The sequence below is a fragment of the Rhipicephalus sanguineus genome, chromosome 10, assembly GCF_013339695.2.
Source record: "Rhipicephalus sanguineus isolate Rsan-2018 chromosome 10, BIME_Rsan_1.4, whole genome shotgun sequence".
Classification (NCBI taxonomy): domain Eukaryota; kingdom Metazoa; phylum Arthropoda; class Arachnida; order Ixodida; family Ixodidae; genus Rhipicephalus; species Rhipicephalus sanguineus.
The window spans coordinates 16,597,872-16,615,062 of NC_051185.1; the positions used below are offsets into that span (position 1 = coordinate 16,597,872).

General features: G+C 46.6%; 1 protein-coding gene across 2 annotated transcripts in view; it reads right to left on the reverse strand.

The window, feature by feature from the left end:
- Positions 1-281: 281 nt before the first annotated feature.
- The window catches only part of LOC119407136 (stathmin), a 41,523-nt gene continuing 24,613 nt past the window's right edge, over positions 282-17,191 (reverse strand). For both annotated transcript variants that reach the window (XM_037673998.2, XM_037673996.2), the window contains exons 3-7: positions 15,999-16,168; positions 14,529-14,720; positions 12,948-13,088; positions 11,687-11,827; positions 282-2,236 (exon numbers count right to left, since the gene is read on the reverse strand). In XM_037673998.2, the coding sequence (XP_037529926.1) occupies positions 2,144-2,236; positions 11,687-11,827; positions 12,948-13,088; positions 14,529-14,720; positions 15,999-16,168 (737 nt within the window). In that variant the 3' untranslated portion in view covers positions 282-2,143. The remainder of the gene's footprint in view (positions 2,237-11,686; positions 11,828-12,947; positions 13,089-14,528; positions 14,721-15,998; positions 16,169-17,191) is intronic.

Genomic DNA, 17,191 nt, shown 5'->3' on the forward strand with positions numbered 1-17,191 from the left:
ACACCGACATCGCACTTCTTCCTTTCCATGACGTCTTTCACACAAATCACGCGTTTGCCCGGAGAAAGCGGTCGGCACGTGGCAGCATGAAAAGCAAGCAATGTCTAGGCTTGCACACGTTGAGAATGAGGCCTGCTTGATGTGCTGTAGGTGGCGCTAGTCATCAGCTACAGAAATAGCGATGTTAGAGTGCATCAAAGAAGCGTCCTATATGTAGGACACTGGGCATAATATGGGTTGATATTTGCTGTGCTCAAGAATAAGTACATGGAACACAGGAGATCGAACATATCGATTTATTGATCATAACTTACAAAAGTAATACACAAGTGCCAAGTCGCGAAGACAGTGAGCGAAAAATGACTAATCGACTTCACAGGGCAGGTGAAGGGAAGGAGAGAGAGGCATGTGACATTGACACACCTTCGCATACGGGGCTTTGCTTCACACAGAACAAAATTCGAAATGAAAAATGAAGGGATAAACCGATCTTCGTTGAGATAGATACGACAGCTACAGCAGTTTACACACGCAGGGACAAACACCGCTGTTCACTAGGGAACACCAGTTATCACAAGGCAGTTTTTTTTTTACAGCCTCCGTAGAAATGACCACGCACGACACCCATTTCAGAAAAGGAAAGTTGTTCCACATTTTTTTTTCCCCCTTGAAGTTACCGACACGGGACACATTCGCACATCTTTACAACATCATTTGCGTGACATCCGAGCGAAGAGTCGACTGTTTGCTCAACACCCGAACGTCTAAATACTTCTGCGATAGTTAGGCAGAGTCAAAGTCGTTTCATCGAGACACCCTGAGCAAATATTACTCTAAAACCTTAGATCTGCTAGAAGTTTACGTGGATTCGCAAGCTCTTGTCGTAAAGGAGAGCCAGAAAAATACAGCTGCCCCGGAAAGATATGGGAGGCACCCTACAACTCCTTGGATATATGGCTAATAAAAAGTATATTTTACATCAGTCAAATAGTAGTACGTCCCTCCGTAATGTTAACTAGAGAGACAGATGCTACGCTATATGTTTACATCTACCCCATGCACCATTTTCCGTACTCTCACACACCATGTCTGGATAACCTGGCCAGAACCTTGGAAGGGGGCTTGTTTTTTTTTGATCACGTTCCATTCTCCACAGCTTTGACGACGAGCAGTGTAGCAAACTCATGGAAGCAACTGGAACTTAAAAGGCATAGTGTCTTTCGCAAAAATGCGTCGGCCAAGACCCAGCCAAGAGAAAAAGCACGTTTGGTCCAGTTTACGGTACGTAAGGCAACAAGGCAGGCTACGAGATAGCATATGGCACGCAAGGCTTTCACAGAGAGATGGGAGGATACGTCGAAATCAGTGCAAGGCCAAACACACGGGAGAATAAAGTCTGGTTACAAAGCTTGCAAAATATGTTGCGGGCACTTTTTTTTGCTTTTTTTTTTGTTCTATAAACACCCTGCCAGACAGATCACATACCGGCGGCTATCTGAAGAAAAGCTCAGATTCAAGCTTGGAAACACGCTTATCCTGCACACACGCAGCAATTCCTTTTCCAAGCCTGGCAATCGTTAAAACTGTACCGCGACCGGCACCTCTCGAAAAACGACAAGAAACCCATCGAAAACGCTCATCATTAGAAAGAAACGCGCACTATGTCCTTTGAAAGTTTTTGTTTACAACTTTGTGCTCAAGAAAAGCAAAAACAAACTAATAAAAAGGAATGACTGCACAAGAAAGGGTTATAATATTACGAGTACATCTCGCGCCTATATCTGCAGCGCTTGGCGTATAAATGAGGCGACAAAAACAGGTAAGGCAGTGACAACAGGCTCGGGCAAGTCCTCGGGCCCGGACTGTGCAGCAATTATCTAAAACGCTCGCATGTAGGCACAACCCTCGTTAAAAAGACGCAAGAGACGAAAATGCATGGGAAGGACACAATGCCCATGCTGCGAGGGGCAAAAAAATCATTGGTTTGAAGCGTTTGCTTACACGCATATGGTCGTGCTTAAACGGGGAGAGCTCTCGTAAGACCAAACTACAAACGTCCAACTTAATTTAACGGGAAAACGAAGAATGAACGGTGAGAAACCGGGCTCTAAATAAGAGTAGCCTTTGGGGGGGGGGGGGGGATCTAGCCAGACACGGCAGTCTCGAGGGCGCCTTCCCGGGTGGGAGACTCCGCGGTCTGGTTCTTGTTCTGGCGCACCTCCTCGGCATGCTTCTCCTGAAACAACAGCAATCGTGAACGCAACAGGTGAGTGTGCTCAGCAGTTCAACCTCAATGCAACGAACAAAAAATGCAACGATTTAAAAATATGGTCGGCCATCCTTTTACCGAAACCACGACCTCTCACATTTGTTGCCGACAATTATAGTTATCGTGCGCAGAGTTTCATACATCAGGTGCAACGGTGCGGAAGCCATGCAAGAAGTTTGGTCAACAAAATGTGTCACTCCGCATATCTTGCGCTTAGATTTCATGGTTGTGAACGTGGCCTCCGCGATTGGCTTCGGCTGCACGCTACCAGAACTAGCTGTGGAGACCACGATACGAAAACAAAAACACCTGAAACAACGATACAGAACAACCTACTGACAACCATATACAGGCGCTGACGGATTTTTTGGACTCCGAAAATTCGGACTTCATAAATGTACCATCACGATTCCCATAGCACTAATACATTATCGCGACTGGTTTTTCAGATGCATTTATGCCCTAAAAATCGATTTTTCAGACTACATCGCTCGTTTTAAGCCACGCCGCTCGATTTAGAAAGCCGTGATGTTTGATCTTCCGTTGGTTTGGTCAAGTTTGGCTTCCAGTGGCCAGTTGTATTGCCTCAAAGATTGGGAGTGCGCACGTTCTTCCAGTTTTGGAGGCCATGCCCGCTCTTCCTTGGCTGGCAAAACGCTCTAGGGGACACAACATATTTTTTCAGTGAGCCTTATTATCATCATGGTTAATACTTGGTAGGTTTTTTCATAGAGTGGTTTTTTTTGAGCGTTTGTTTTTCTAGTTGTCGTTCCGCACGTGGTCGTGTTGGTGGTGCGTGAAGTGTTTTGAGCCGTCGTGCGCGTCGCATGTTCGTTGCGGTTGCTCAGCGGTTACGGTGTTCAGCTGCTGACCTGAAACACACAAGTTTGATTGCAGCCGCAGCGGCTGCATTTCGATGGAGGCGAAATGATGGAGGCCCGCATACTGGGCGATGTCAGCACAGGTTAGAGCCCCAGACCACAGTCATTAAATGCCACCAGACGAGCACGCATCTTTTTGTGACCGGCGCCAAATTTCGTTTGCTTGGTGCCATGGGGCCACTAACTGTGCCGTCTGCAACAGTCGGCGGCAACAATCGCCAACACGCTGACGACGTTACTGTAGCCCTAATACAGTATAACCTCGTTACAACGGATCTGTTTACAACAGACATTCGGATATTACATACCAATTGCGGCGTTATGCCGACCTCCATATTTGTTCCATTGATTGAGCTTCGTTAACGGATTCTGGTACAACGGACATTCGGATATAATTGACTGAAATGTCAGGCCAGCAAGGTGGTCAGGACTCCTTTAGAGCGGACTTTTCTACCACGGACATACCAAATTGAATAACTTCCGACTTCAAACATCGCTGAGCATACTTTCGGGACGGGAACAGCGCGCCGCAGATATCGACGTACCGATTTAAGAACGAAGGCCGCCGATCTCCGGTCTGTCAATGATCAGCAGCTATGCCTAGCTGTAGCGACAAAAAATCGGCGCACAGCGTGCTTGGTGTTGCGTTTTGGGACGCTGACACGCGAAATTGCGAGCCGCTGCCACTGCTTCTCCGAGCGGTCGCTGCGCGGCAAGCTTGGCCGGGAGGTCCGCTGCCGATGCGCAAAATGCCCATTCGCGGTTCTGAGGAGCCAGCGGGCGATGTGATGCGTTGCTTGCGACGAAGGACGTTGCGGTTTCTTCGCTTTCGCATGTCCGCTAGCGCGATGTTCTCGCCCGCAAAGTTCGGATTTGTCTCGTACATCAGCACCGTGAATGGAGTTAGGCCTAGCCACGACATCGAGTAGAAAGCGCGGTTGCGATGTGCGTGGCGGCGGTGCCCGTTTCAAAGTACGTCATGCTCGATTGCGAGTGCAAAGAGTTCTTCCACGGTGGTCTTCGTCATCAGCTCCGAAGTGCTGATAAGAACTTCGAACAACGGGTCCGACGAGTCAACGCTACTAGTCGCACGTCTGCGATGTTCGCGACGAGTGCGGCGCGCTATCGTAATCTGATGATTGAGCTTCCCCTTGCAGCTGCCCAATTAAAGCGTTCTAAATTATCGTCGACCCGTGAACACAGAACGAGTGCGAACGCGTCACTAAGTAGCGCAATTTTCGACAGCCACGACCTCGCGACGCACAAGTAGCAGACGACGATCCCGAAGCGAGCATCACGGCAGAAGCAGCCAAAACATGTGCTTTTTTGTACGCTTGTTACTGAATAGAGGAGCCAGCTGAAACAGAGAACCTGAAGACCGAGAAATGCTCTTTACGACGAGCCCAAAATGGTGGCGCCCGGTTGCGCCGTTGCCGAGGTATAATTTTGAAAAACGCTTTCTTTTTTTTTGCTATTTCCGCAATTTTCGGCAAGTCGGCAGACGCAAAAAAAGAAAAAAAAAATTTTTATAGCACTTTTACGTAGTTTTCATTGAATATATTTTGGAATCAGAAAATGGGCTACAGAAACTGAAAATGCGATTTTCCAAAAATCGAATTTTTTTTGGGTCCCCCGTTAAAATTAAGACCATGCTTGTGACTCGTATATTCTCTCCGGTTATAACAGACCCATTGAGCGTTTACATATAAGTCTGTTGTAACAGTACAGTAAAAGCTCGTTAATTCGACTCTCGTTAATTCGGAAAATCGGTTAATTCGGACAAGTCATCTGGTCCCTGTAAATATACGCATCACTCTATGAGACTGGGCGCTCGTTATTTCGGACAGATTTGACCGCAAATCGGATAATTCGGCGACTTTCGGGCCGCTGGCAAGGCTCGAAAACGAAAAAAGGACAATTCGGAACAAAACTGAAGCTCAAATGCAGCATCGCCATGGACATCAATTATCGACTTGGCTTGGATTGAGACTGGTTGAACGCCTTTTTTTCGCGTGTGGGTTTTGTTGCTTTGTTCCCGTTGGTGTGCTGCATCGTTGATCGCCGATTTATCGAGGAAAGTTTCAGTACGGCTCCTTTAGCTTGATCGTTGCTGGTGCTTTTGTGCCGATTTCTCATGCGACCGCACTCTCCGCCGATGGCAACGCCGGCGAAGCAGCCCAAGTACGAGGCCAAGGACTTCACCACCAAAGTAGAAATTTTGCGTGCTCTGAATAACGGGCTCTCCCAACAAGAAGTGATGAAGAGTGATGAAAGGGGATCCTTCAATCGGCGGCAAGAAGCAAGGAACGAGTAACCATACTTTAACCCCCCAACGTGACGGGAACAGAGCGCTTGCCGCTTCTCGTTATCGGAAAGGTTCAAAAGCCACGCTGCTTTAAGAACATCAACAATCTTCCCGTGGATTACCGTGCCAACCGAAAAGCGTGGATGACGGGTGAAACTTTTGCGGTACTGCAGACATCATGCGAGCTGCTGAGCACCTTGAAGGACTCAGAAAAATTGTGTCCGCGCGAATTTCTGCTCGAAAACACAAGCATCCGCAATTACTTTGTTAAGTAAAGGTATGTTGAAAAAACTCGTGCATTTATTGTGTTTATTTCGACCATTCGATAATTCGGACATTCGGTTAATTCGGACATTTTTTCCGGTCCCTAGAAATCCGAATTAACGAGCTTTTACTGTACTTGGATTTTACATACTCCCTTTACAACAGACCAAAATCCTCTTCACTATGAAGGTCTGTTGTCATGAGGTTATACTGTACAACCAGCCTGCTCATCCCCAAGCGTAGCACGAAGCAGGGCATTATTGGAGATTTTTAGGCAGCTATAATTCAAATAAACTTCCTATTCATGTCTTTACAACTTCTTCGGACTATTTTCACCGCCAGGTCCGGAAAATCTGTCAGTGACTAAGTAACGAGGTTTCTAAGGCACGAAACTTCATTTGTTGCTCAGTCTAAAAATGAAAAAAGAAAAGTCACATTACAGATGGTAAAGACATTGGAACTATTTCTTGGTGCAAACGCACCTACTGCAAGAAGTCTTTCTAGCTCCCAGAGCGTAGCACCTAATGTATTAAACAGAGGAGTACAGTAACTGAATAACTTGTAAAGAATTTTCAAGCATTTCCACTAAAAGCATATCCTACAGCCACCTCGCCGTCTTAAACCAATTTTCAATTATGTTACTTTCGAATTATTAGAAATAGCATGAAAAGCTGCATCACAAATGGTGTTAGTGTCCAAATGAAATGAAGCGACGCAGTCCCCATCGCCACAGTGACGAGTACGAACAGTGCGGTAACGAAATGGTCAGTGCCTATTTGCATTTACCACTGCGTTAATTGCATGCCTTCAGCGCTGCGTGGTCAACGTCAATGATCGCATAGGTGGCCACTACAGTTTCACCCATGTCAGCAGCACAAAACATATAGCTTTGTTTTTGCTCACGATGTTACGGCCTTCACAAAACGAGTGGTAATTGTCAATAACTGTGTCTAGTCGATGATCTGGTTATCGGATAGAATTGTGGATATGAGAACGGCACCATCCACAGAAATGTAATCAATGCATTACGATTCTGCTGGGACCAGCAGTTGAAGGCGTGAAAGAACTAAGCACAGGCAGCACGCTTGCACGGCCCCTGCGACAATTTCCAAGAAACACAGATGCAGTGCAAGAAGCCCGCGGATAACTAACAAATAATGATGAGTCCAAGCCAATGCGACAGCAGGAACAAACACCAATCTCTATGGCCTTAACTTTGCGAGTGCCGAAAATAAGTCATATTTGCATAGCAAATACAAACTTCAATGGCTACGCTATTGCTCACGGGAACTGAAAGAACTTCATGGGTGTCACTTGCGGTAGGCCAAGCTGCGTGAAAAGCCAACATGGCCACTTTTTTCCAAGGCTGCTCAGCCGGTTCCGAGTGCACTTTAAAACGCATCGCGCGGGAACGGTCCCATAGTTGCAGTGTAGAAGCGGGGTTCCCAATACATTGGATCCTATAGGAGCTATGCCGGGACTGGCAGAGAACGATGCAACAGCTGGCAAAACGCTGAACTAAGGAACGTTACAGTTGGGCTGAACTGTTTCTACGACTGTATCAATAGAGAACGAGATTTCATCCACAGCATCGGCAGCACAGTAGTTTTGTTTTTGCCTGTATTGCAGTGGTTGCTTTCCGTCACAACTGCCTGGCCACCATCCAGTCACGGTCTTAGCAAGGTAAGTTTAAGGGGAGACACTGGTCTCGAAACGAAAAGTTTTATTATTGGAGATATTGTAATGAAATTGGGTGTGTATATGTATTTCTTCCTCCTGTTTTCAAAAATATAATTAGTTTTCATGTACTTCAATTAGTTATCAAATTGTGAGAGCATAAGTGAAATCTAATTAGGTAATTTCTTACGGGTCATTAAGACACTTTCCCTCAGTATTTTTAGGTTCTGTTTAAGATGCAGCTGTCGCCAAAGACCTGCCATGTGGAGCTATGCTATTTATATTGTCACTGAGATATATCATCATATAAGAACTTTCAATTGTATTGACATTGTGTAATCTTGAAATGCAATTAGCTCACATTATTGTTCACAAAATTTCATATGTTCATCTTAGCCACAAAAAATAGCATAGCTCCACAGTCCTATTTCTTACGAATTCAACGGTATAAAATTTATCAAAATTACCTTACAAAAACATAATGAAAAGATCCGTAAGGCTGGTCAAGTTGGCAAAAATGTGAAGCTGAGAAAATCGCGTTTGAAGATTGACACGCACTGTATAAATTTCTAAAAGGAACCTTTAACCATAAATTTTATTCACATGTTCCCCATCTGTTTCCCTTCAAAACAAAACAGAAAGTGTCTTGTTCCACCCAAGGAATCATATCTAAAAAAATTTTCCAATGTGCAAAGCATGATCAAAACCCCACCATGACAAGCGGCTGGGGGGTCCTGGAAAAGCCATGGGGTATGAGGCTCAAGCGACTGGCTGCTCATGTCTTTTCAGTCTTTAGGAAGAACCTTCTAGATGTTAGGCAGCATGTTACCCTGGGTAATAGGTTGCTATGCTTGAGAGAATACCTTCAAAGTAGTCCAGGACTGTAATCTTCAGTTGCACCCGTTTTGTGTCTCCTTGCAAGAGTCTTTTTTGTGTTGGTGCTCTTCAGATGAGTTGCATTTGCCTTGCGTAAACGCAGAGAGTCTTTTTCTAGGCTTCGTCGAACAAGGCAATCCCCAGCAATATAGCCCAAACTTGCAGCAATGGACTCGTTGGTTGCCCTTCTTCCTTGGTTGTAGATGGCAACAGCCTCAGCGGCAGCTCGCTTCACACTTTCCAGCGAAGCGTTCTGAAGTTTGGGTCCAGATGACCGAATGAAGACTCTCACTCGCGTTCTGGGTCTTCCCTTCACAGCACCGTGCCAGCAGGCTCTCATCACTGAGCCTCGCAAAGACTGGCTCCAGAGCAGCCCCAACACAAGCCGGCAGGGCATTCTTGTGTGAAGGTGGACTCTCCCCATTGGCCAAGGCTCTATTGTACTTGCACCAAGAGCTAGCACCCTCGGGGCACTTTGAGTGCTTTGGTGCATTATCTGTCGATGTCATGTGCAGCAGTGTAGCTTCGACTGCCCTCTTCATAGCTGGCACGTCATTGATATTGCTCCTCAGGGCATATCCGTAGTAATTCGCGATCTTCTTGATCTTCTCTTGTGTGAGCTTTCCTCTACCCCCAAGAGACTCACCCTGAGCCTTCTTTTTGTCCACAAGGTTCCGTAAAGCTGCACCCATTCGCTTGTGGACATGGTTGATGCAGTCCTTTTTGTCTATTTGGATAAAGCCGTACACCTCGGCTTCGGACAAGGCATGAAAAGTGCGGCTGTCTCCATCAGAGAGCACAGTCGTGTAGCGCAGACCATGCTTGGCCCAGGACCTCTGAAACATGGTCAGCGCAGCCTCTACTTCCATGCGGCCAGAGTTGCATTCGATGTTTCGTTGGCACTCGTGGGTTGCCAGCCAGTCGGTGTACCCTTCGTCTTGCGGCTGTGGTCCCAGGGCACAGCCGAGACAAAAGTTTGAGTAAACAACATGGTCAATTACAAGGCCAGTGTAGAGCTCAATGATGCAGCCCACACCTATGTGTGAGCTCCGACCTCGCGTCATCCATGAGCCGTCGAACACAACATCGATGTTCCCTATGGGGTTCAGGAAGTCTGTATACAGCTCTTTATTACTGCCACACTAGCAGCTTCACTTTCAGTCGCTGTGTTTTCGCAGGCTTTCACTAAACTTTTTAGGTGTCCCTGAAACGTCTTGTGGTGCAAGCCTCGGTGCGAAAGGTTCATACACGCACAAAAGTCCGAAAGGGCAGTAACACCTTTGCCTATCATCTGTATCCCCTTCATGGCCCTCATGTTGACTTCGAAGGGAGTGATGGTGGCAGTTCCGCTCACTCTCTGAGAAGAAAATTGCTTCTTCTCGAAATCACAACTGCTGCAAGAAAAAATAAGCTTTACCGCAAGGCCGTACTCCTTGTCCGTTGCCTTCCTCACGCTGAGACTTTTTGCGTCGCATTTGTCGCACTTCGCTTGTGCAAAAAAGTTATTCAAAACTTTCATATCGACGAGCAAAAAATCGGTCCCGGCGTCACCGGTCTGGCACTCCGCGCTTACTCCAAGAAGGTCGAACTTGCGCTGGGTAGCCGACTTTCCAGACAGAACGGTCTTCGTTTGCGCCGATCTCTCAACTCGCTGCGCCTGCTCCGCCGTTGAGTAGTACGCGGCATCAACCCGAAGTGTTTCGCTAGTCGAACTTGGTCCCACGGTGTCGTCAGTTGAAGTTCCCGGCAGGTCCAAAGGGTCCGGCCGCGACTCCAACTCCGCTGCCGACGGTGCACTTGTAGCCGGCGCCTTCTTGTTCCAAGCCCGTTTTTTACGGCTTCCAAAAGCTCGTTGCGTCGATGGTTTCAGACGAGAGTCTCCAGGCATCTCGATCGCGTGGAAAAACTACCGGCACAAAGTAGAGACACGGTCCGTCGAGAAACACGCACGATCGCAAAAGCAGGCGCACACAAACGGACAGCCACGGCGGAGAACCAAACACAAAGAAAAAAAAATGACGTGTCGGTCGCGCCAGCCAATGGGAGACTCGGAAAGGCGCGCTTGAAAAGCGCGCCGCGTGAGAGCCAATCAGTGGCCTGGAAATGACCTTCAGAAAACCCGCGACGGCGGCCGTTCTGCTTGAGCGACGCCATTTTGAGATGGCGCAAAATGTGCACAAAGAAAACAGCTTCAAATCTAGCCCAAGATGGCGGCGCTCGGCCCGCTGCAACGCTCATGGCGTGCGCGGGAAGTTCGAACAAATTTCGTCCTTTTGGGGACATTTTAGTGCTGCCGGGGTGCTTTGAAAGCCGATTTTATCGCGTTTCCCGACCGAATTTAGCGTTAGCAATTTGAGAGTAGGTGCTCAGAAGTACAAACGCCTCGAAAATAAGCTTTGCGAAAAATCGATTTTTTGACCATTTTTGACCGTTCCAAGACCCGCGTCTCCCCTTAACCTGCAGCAGTTGCAGCAAATGATAGCTTCATCTTGATTGCATGCGTGAAGCTGCATGCATGGCTTCAAAAGAGAAGAGGGCACTACCAATGACCACACCGCTAACGACCACACTTTCAATTGCGGCATACGTGGTACACAGTAATTTCGTTTTGACTAATCTCCAGCGCTTGCGCATGCCCCATACGGTGTTCTGCGCTCTTCGGCGAGGCGGTTCAAAGCTCTCGCTTATCTACGACACTGCTGTGTGCAAGCAGCGGCACACACTATTTACCCACACTACCGTCTTCTTTCGTACTACCGTGGGGCTTCCAGCTCCAGTTTCGCTGTCACGCGTGTGTTACGCAAGACAACAGGGGTACGACGTGACGTAAGCGGCAATAAAAGAGTCTTTTAGCAAGTTATGAAAATACGGTACGCAAATACGGTAAGGCAGTACGGCAACGCTCCTCTTTTCTCACTCATTGTGCTTAACCCGGCCCCAGTTCCAGTGACAGTGCGTCCCCCAAACAACAAGTTCCTCGTTATGTGTAGGCTGACAGGCAACAATGAGGCATAGCAACCCCACAGCAATTTTTGGAAAAGCTTTCGTGGTGTCGGGATGCCTTCACCGGGAAAAGCACAATGAGCAGGAAAGGAGGACTGCTACCAGACAGCATTACCGTATTTGTGTAGGGTATTTCCGTAAGTTGCTAAAAGACTAAAGAGAGCCATTGGAGGGAAAAAAAAAAGATGGCAACAGTGTAACATTACTCGGGAAGTGTCCTAAAACAAAACAAAGTGAGCGAGAGCGAAACTGCCATAGTAATGTGCACAACACAGCGTCCAGGTTTGACCGTTGCTACCACAGTGTGAACGTAAGTGCCGTTAAAATTTCACAACAAGGCTGTGCAATGGCAAGGATTTAAGCAGAGAGGAGGAGTGCGGTGTCACCCCCGACAGCCACGACTCTACCGACCTTTTCCTGAAGCTTCGTCTGCAGCTCGCGGTAGATGGCCGCGCGGTTCTCCTGGGCAGTGTCAAGCTTCTTCTGGATCTTCTCCCGTTTCTCGTCCACCAGGTCCTCCAGCTGCTTTCGCACATCCGCGATGTGCTTGTCCTACAAACCAGTGGCGACAGAAGAGTTTAAAGACATCCGAGCTTGCCGGTAAACAGACACTAAAACGAAACACTAAATCAGTCCCCATTGATTTATACACCATAACGACGTACAGTGGACTCTCAGTAAACTGAAATCTGTTAAACGGAATTACTGCTTAAATGGAACAACTGCCTTTCATACTTGAATTCTGCACCCCTGTTCACCTCTCAGTATAAATGACACTCCCGTTAAACAGAACACATTTTTCTGGTCCCTTCAGGTTCCGTTAAAGAGAGCCTGCTGTATGTTTGTTGTTTGTGGCCACTCCCAGACCTTGTGATGCCACGTGGCTAGATTTTATGTTAATTTTCCATTTATGGCACAGTTTGGAGTGGAATTTTTCGCCTGTACCAAAATCTCACAATTGGTGCATGAGTCGCACTCTTGGTGGGTGGATAAATGCGGACGATAGTGGCCATGATGCCAAAAAAGACATCCCCATAATCATGTGTAGTTAAGTTAGCAGCAATCAATGAATACCGGCGAGAATAAAACCTTCAGTAAAAAAAAAAACAGTGGTGCCTCACACAAAATAATGACAACTACGAGTCGCACACAACTTTTGAAAAGGAATAATTGTTGGGGTTTAAAATCCCAAAGCCACGATATGATTATGAAGGACGCCGTAGCAGAGGGTTCCGGAAATTTTGACCACCTGGGGTTCTTTAACGTGCACCTAAATCTAGTTGTACGGGCCTCAAGCATTTTCGCCTTCATCGAAAGTGCAGCTGCCGCGACCAGGATTCGATCCGGCGACTTTCGGGTCAGTAGTTGAGAACTTTTGAAAAGGTTCAGCGCAAAATGTACACAGCACACAAATAAGCGACGAGGATGCTGTGTCTGCTGTGCACGTTTTGTGCCGAACCTTTTAAATACAGAGTACCAACTAGCCCATTCCCACACCTAGTTTCACCTTCAGACATCTCTTAGAACAGGGAGACAAAGTGGGAATTTACAATGCAAACCACTGTGCACTGTGAACATGTTGACACGATATTAGACTTTATTAAACGAAGCTGAAACTACCAATGCACTCACATTTGGCAGGGTGGAGTAAACAAAGGGAGCCACAACTCACGTGGTTCCTCAGGCGCTCCTGGAGTGCTGCAATCTGAGCCTCGCGTGCCTCGTTGGCATTCTCAATCTTCTTCTGGATGCTGGCCAGCATCTCCTGCGTCTGCGCATCCAGCGACTTGCGCACCTCCTCCACTCGGCTCACCTGCACAAACAAGAATAAACGATTGGCACACTTTAGCAATTCTTCAGCTCGTCTGGCCGAGCTAGGTGGCGTGGAATGGCTTTATGAGGCACCAACTTGACCAGTGAATACAGTTAAGACCTGCCTATAACGAATTCCTTGACATTACGAAGTTTTTCTATTCCCCGCCGTTACTCCATAGAAGCACATGTGCTTGCGACCTCTATGTAACGAAGTGGCAGCGGGAGACACCCTTGATATAACGAATTTTCACCGCCGACAACCTAGGAATTTTGTCCCGAATTTTGTCATTTTGGCACGACCAGGAGCTGCATGCATCTTCTGCGGTTACCCCGCAGAAGATGCGGCTCGAGGAGGCAGGCAAGGCCTGCGCTGCTCGAGCCGGCTTTCTTACCACCGCGGGCGTGTGCACACTGCCTTGGGTGAGCTCTACCTTCAATTCCTCTAGTGTTTAACTTGTGCGTTTCTTTTCCAAATTTTCATGCTGAAACTGGATTAACGAAAACCTGTTTAAACGAATTTTTTCGGGAATTTGTCAATTTCGTTATATCCAGGTTAAACATAGCAACAAAATATACATTGTACATCTTGACGCACTCTCAATAGTGCAATACAAAGTGATGCTCGCCATGGTCCCAATAAACATATTCCACCGTCCCTATGTCAAGAAAACGCGGTAGGCATCAGCCGCCCTGCCTACTACAGTTGCCGCTGTGGTAGCCACGGCACTCAGCTTGTCAGCGTACTGGCAAGCCGAGTTGTTAATTGCTCAGAAAGGCACAAGAAAGGTGGAATCAATTTTTTGTTAGTTTCCGGTTTACACAGACTGTCACAAGAAATTGGCCGCAGCTGCAAAACATGAAAACTCATCTTCTACGCTGAATCATCGATTATGCGGCAAAAGCTGAGCAGTTCGAGTGCCTGCTTTAACAAATGGATTAGCTTTGTGAAAAGTCCATAGTGCCACTGCAAATTCCTCTGCCGCGGCCGCCCCTTCTAAACATGCTTGAGGCACCCCAATGTGCGTAGCTCGGACGCAGCTTTCACAGCTGCTGCGCCAGTTGTTGAGTGACTACAGAGGGCAGTGAGCACTCAGTAGAGCCTACAAGCTGCAACGTCACTACAAGTACCTAAATATATCGACAGTGCCTACCATTGTTTACTCACATGGAGTAGGTCTATAGGCTACCTGGCCTAGAGAGCAGCTGCAATTGCGCTTCCAGGTTCAGCTGCCAGCATTAGAACGCACATTAAAGCCATCACAATGTGACACATACCGAACTGGCATCAGATTTGGCCTATTAATTCACTATACTTGATTACAGGAGCTGCACCACTTCGCTTGGCCTAACAACCGTCTTTGCAAGGTGGGGGAAGAAGAACATAAACTTCTCTTTAAAAAAAGAGAGAGAGAGAGAGAGAGATGAGGCCAGTGCTCACGTGCTCGCGCTGCTTCTCCTGGATGGACTTGATGTGTGCCTCACGATTCTCCTTGAAGGCCTCAATCTTCTTCTCGTAGTTTTGCCGGGTGCTCTCCTGGAACTCCTCGGTGAGGCCTTCCTTCTTCTGGTTCACCTCGGCCAGCCGGCTCAGCTTCTCATTCAGCTGGTTCAGCTTCATTGCCTCCAAGGACTGCGCAGTGGCCACCAGAAGCAATTAAACAAGCTACAGACAAGATGTATAGCAAAACAGAAAAAGAACAGACAACACTGTTGGCAATTTGCTCTTACCTGTTACAAACCTGTTACAAGCATGGCCACTTCTATTAATGGGCCACAAAATTACAAACAGCACTTAGAAGTACAGCAGCATCTGTGCAATATTTCAAGTAGATGCACCGTGAAATGTACAGAAAAATGTGCAAGCAGGCACTTAGAAAAATGAACGACAGATGCAACAAATTGTTTTTAATAAAAAATGTTGGGTTTCACGTCCCAAAATCACGACATGATTATAAGGAGCACCATAGTGGAGGGCTCCACAAACTTTTGCAGCCTGGGGGGGTTCTTTACCGTGCAAACTGTTCTTACATAGCAGTGAATTTCCCACTGACCTGGGTGTCATCGATGTCAACTGCTCCAGGAATTTGTCAGTACAAACATGCTTGAAACAAGTGCCTCTCTTACACCTTCTCACCATTGTGAGAATTCAAACGAAAAGTGAAGGATGGCGAGATGGTTTTATCACACAGAATTGCATTTTTCTAAAACATCATGCATATCTGGCAAAATTGTAAAGCCCGTGAACTTTGTGAAAAATTTGGGAGAGCTGGCCTGTCATGTGCAGCTGGTGAGAGATATTTTTTTTTAGGCGCTGCTGTATGTTCAACATGCATGTACTCAAACTTGCAAAACACCTTTGCACCAGCTTATGAATAAGGACAGGAGGAGGGTGACGTTTCTGAAGACAGCAGTTCGATATACTGATCAGGTGTGGCACGACCGCTCATGTTATAAATGTGAATTTTTCCTACGAATGTTGAAGTTAAGATCATATCATCAGTCTTCCCTCTGCCCTTGTCCACTGGTGCCAAAATGTTTTCCCTGGTTTCTTCAGGGTTGTGTTACAGAAGCAATTTTGTTTGAACATTTTTACATTTCCTACTTCAACAATTAAGCGGGCTGAGCACTGCTTACATTTATAATGAGGCTCTCTGCACATTCAAAATGTTTCACTGTACGAGCGACTTCGCTAAGAACATTACACACTGTAACACACAAAACATATCCGGGATATAAGGAATTTTTGTTCTATACAGGCCACTGAATTGCACAGGCATTTGTTGTAGAGGTGTTCCACTGTACAACATCACCATAATCAGCTGGTCATGATAATTGAATAGACTTGAGCAAAAGGCATTGCTCCATTACACCAGCCCCTAGGTGCCCGAGAGTGTGTACTCGTCCTCACCAGGCGCCTCTCCTCGGCCTCCTTGAGCTTCTTTTCGATGTCCTCGGCAGAGATGCTCTTGGGCGGACTAGTGCTGGGCTTGCGCAGTGGTGAGTCCATGCAGGGGTCGGCCAGCACCAGCTCGTACTTGAGGCCACCCTTGCTCTGCTCTTTGCAGCGCACCTCCGTCGCTGCAACGCAGCAGCGCCAAGGAGATGGCCTTCGTCAAGACAACGCATCATGCATCGGAAAGTTGAGGTTTCCTGCTCTATGCAAAAACAATGCTAAGGCTTGCGCTGCCCCACTGCACAACCACGCAAGTCCATCACTCAATGCATTCACAAGATTTAAGGACAATGTTTCGTTTGCTATGCCACTCGTTAGATGTGAACAAACATAGTGGCCTCACACAAATCAGACATATTTGATTTCACTGTGCGAAATCTAAACGTCTCATTTGTTACCTGAAGCCACAGAGCACTAAACACTAACACTTATGGAAAGGAGTGGTTCCAGCTGAAGTGCACAAAGCAGACTCATCTGCAGTGTTTCCTTTAATGAACTGTTAATGAATCCCTTGTTTGCTATGAAATGAATTTTTCGACATTACGCTCATTTCAATTTTCGATATGTTTGTAAATGTTTCACTCTACACAAATGAGTTCTCAAAGCTTGCTAGGCCACCAATCACACAACCAGTTCTGCTTTTGCAGGCAGCAAATTTCACTCCACTGTGCTGACCCAGACGAGTTACAAAAAGCTCAGTGGCCTTAGAGCTTAAAAATTATTTGCCTTTTCTTCACAAAAGAAATCTAAGCCCTTGACAATTTCAATGTGAAGTAAAAAGATAAGTCTTACTTCCACAGGCATGTTTCTGTTCTATAAAACGTAAACGAACTCGCACACTTCTAGCAACAAATGCTCACTCGCTACACAGAGTCACTGTAATGACTGAACCCTGTTGGTTCAGAACTGCAGGTTTTTAGCCCATTCAGACGCCACCTATGAAAAACTGTCTGTAAATTCATCAAATTGACACGTTATTTCAAGGCACTCGATATTATATTTTAACAATAATAATGTCATAATACGTTGATCTATATGTGTTATAGTAATTAATCGTAATTAAATTGTAATTAAATATTTATTTATCCTGAAGTCATTCATGCTCTTAGGATAAAAATACAGAGCAAATTCGTTTTCGGCTATGTTCA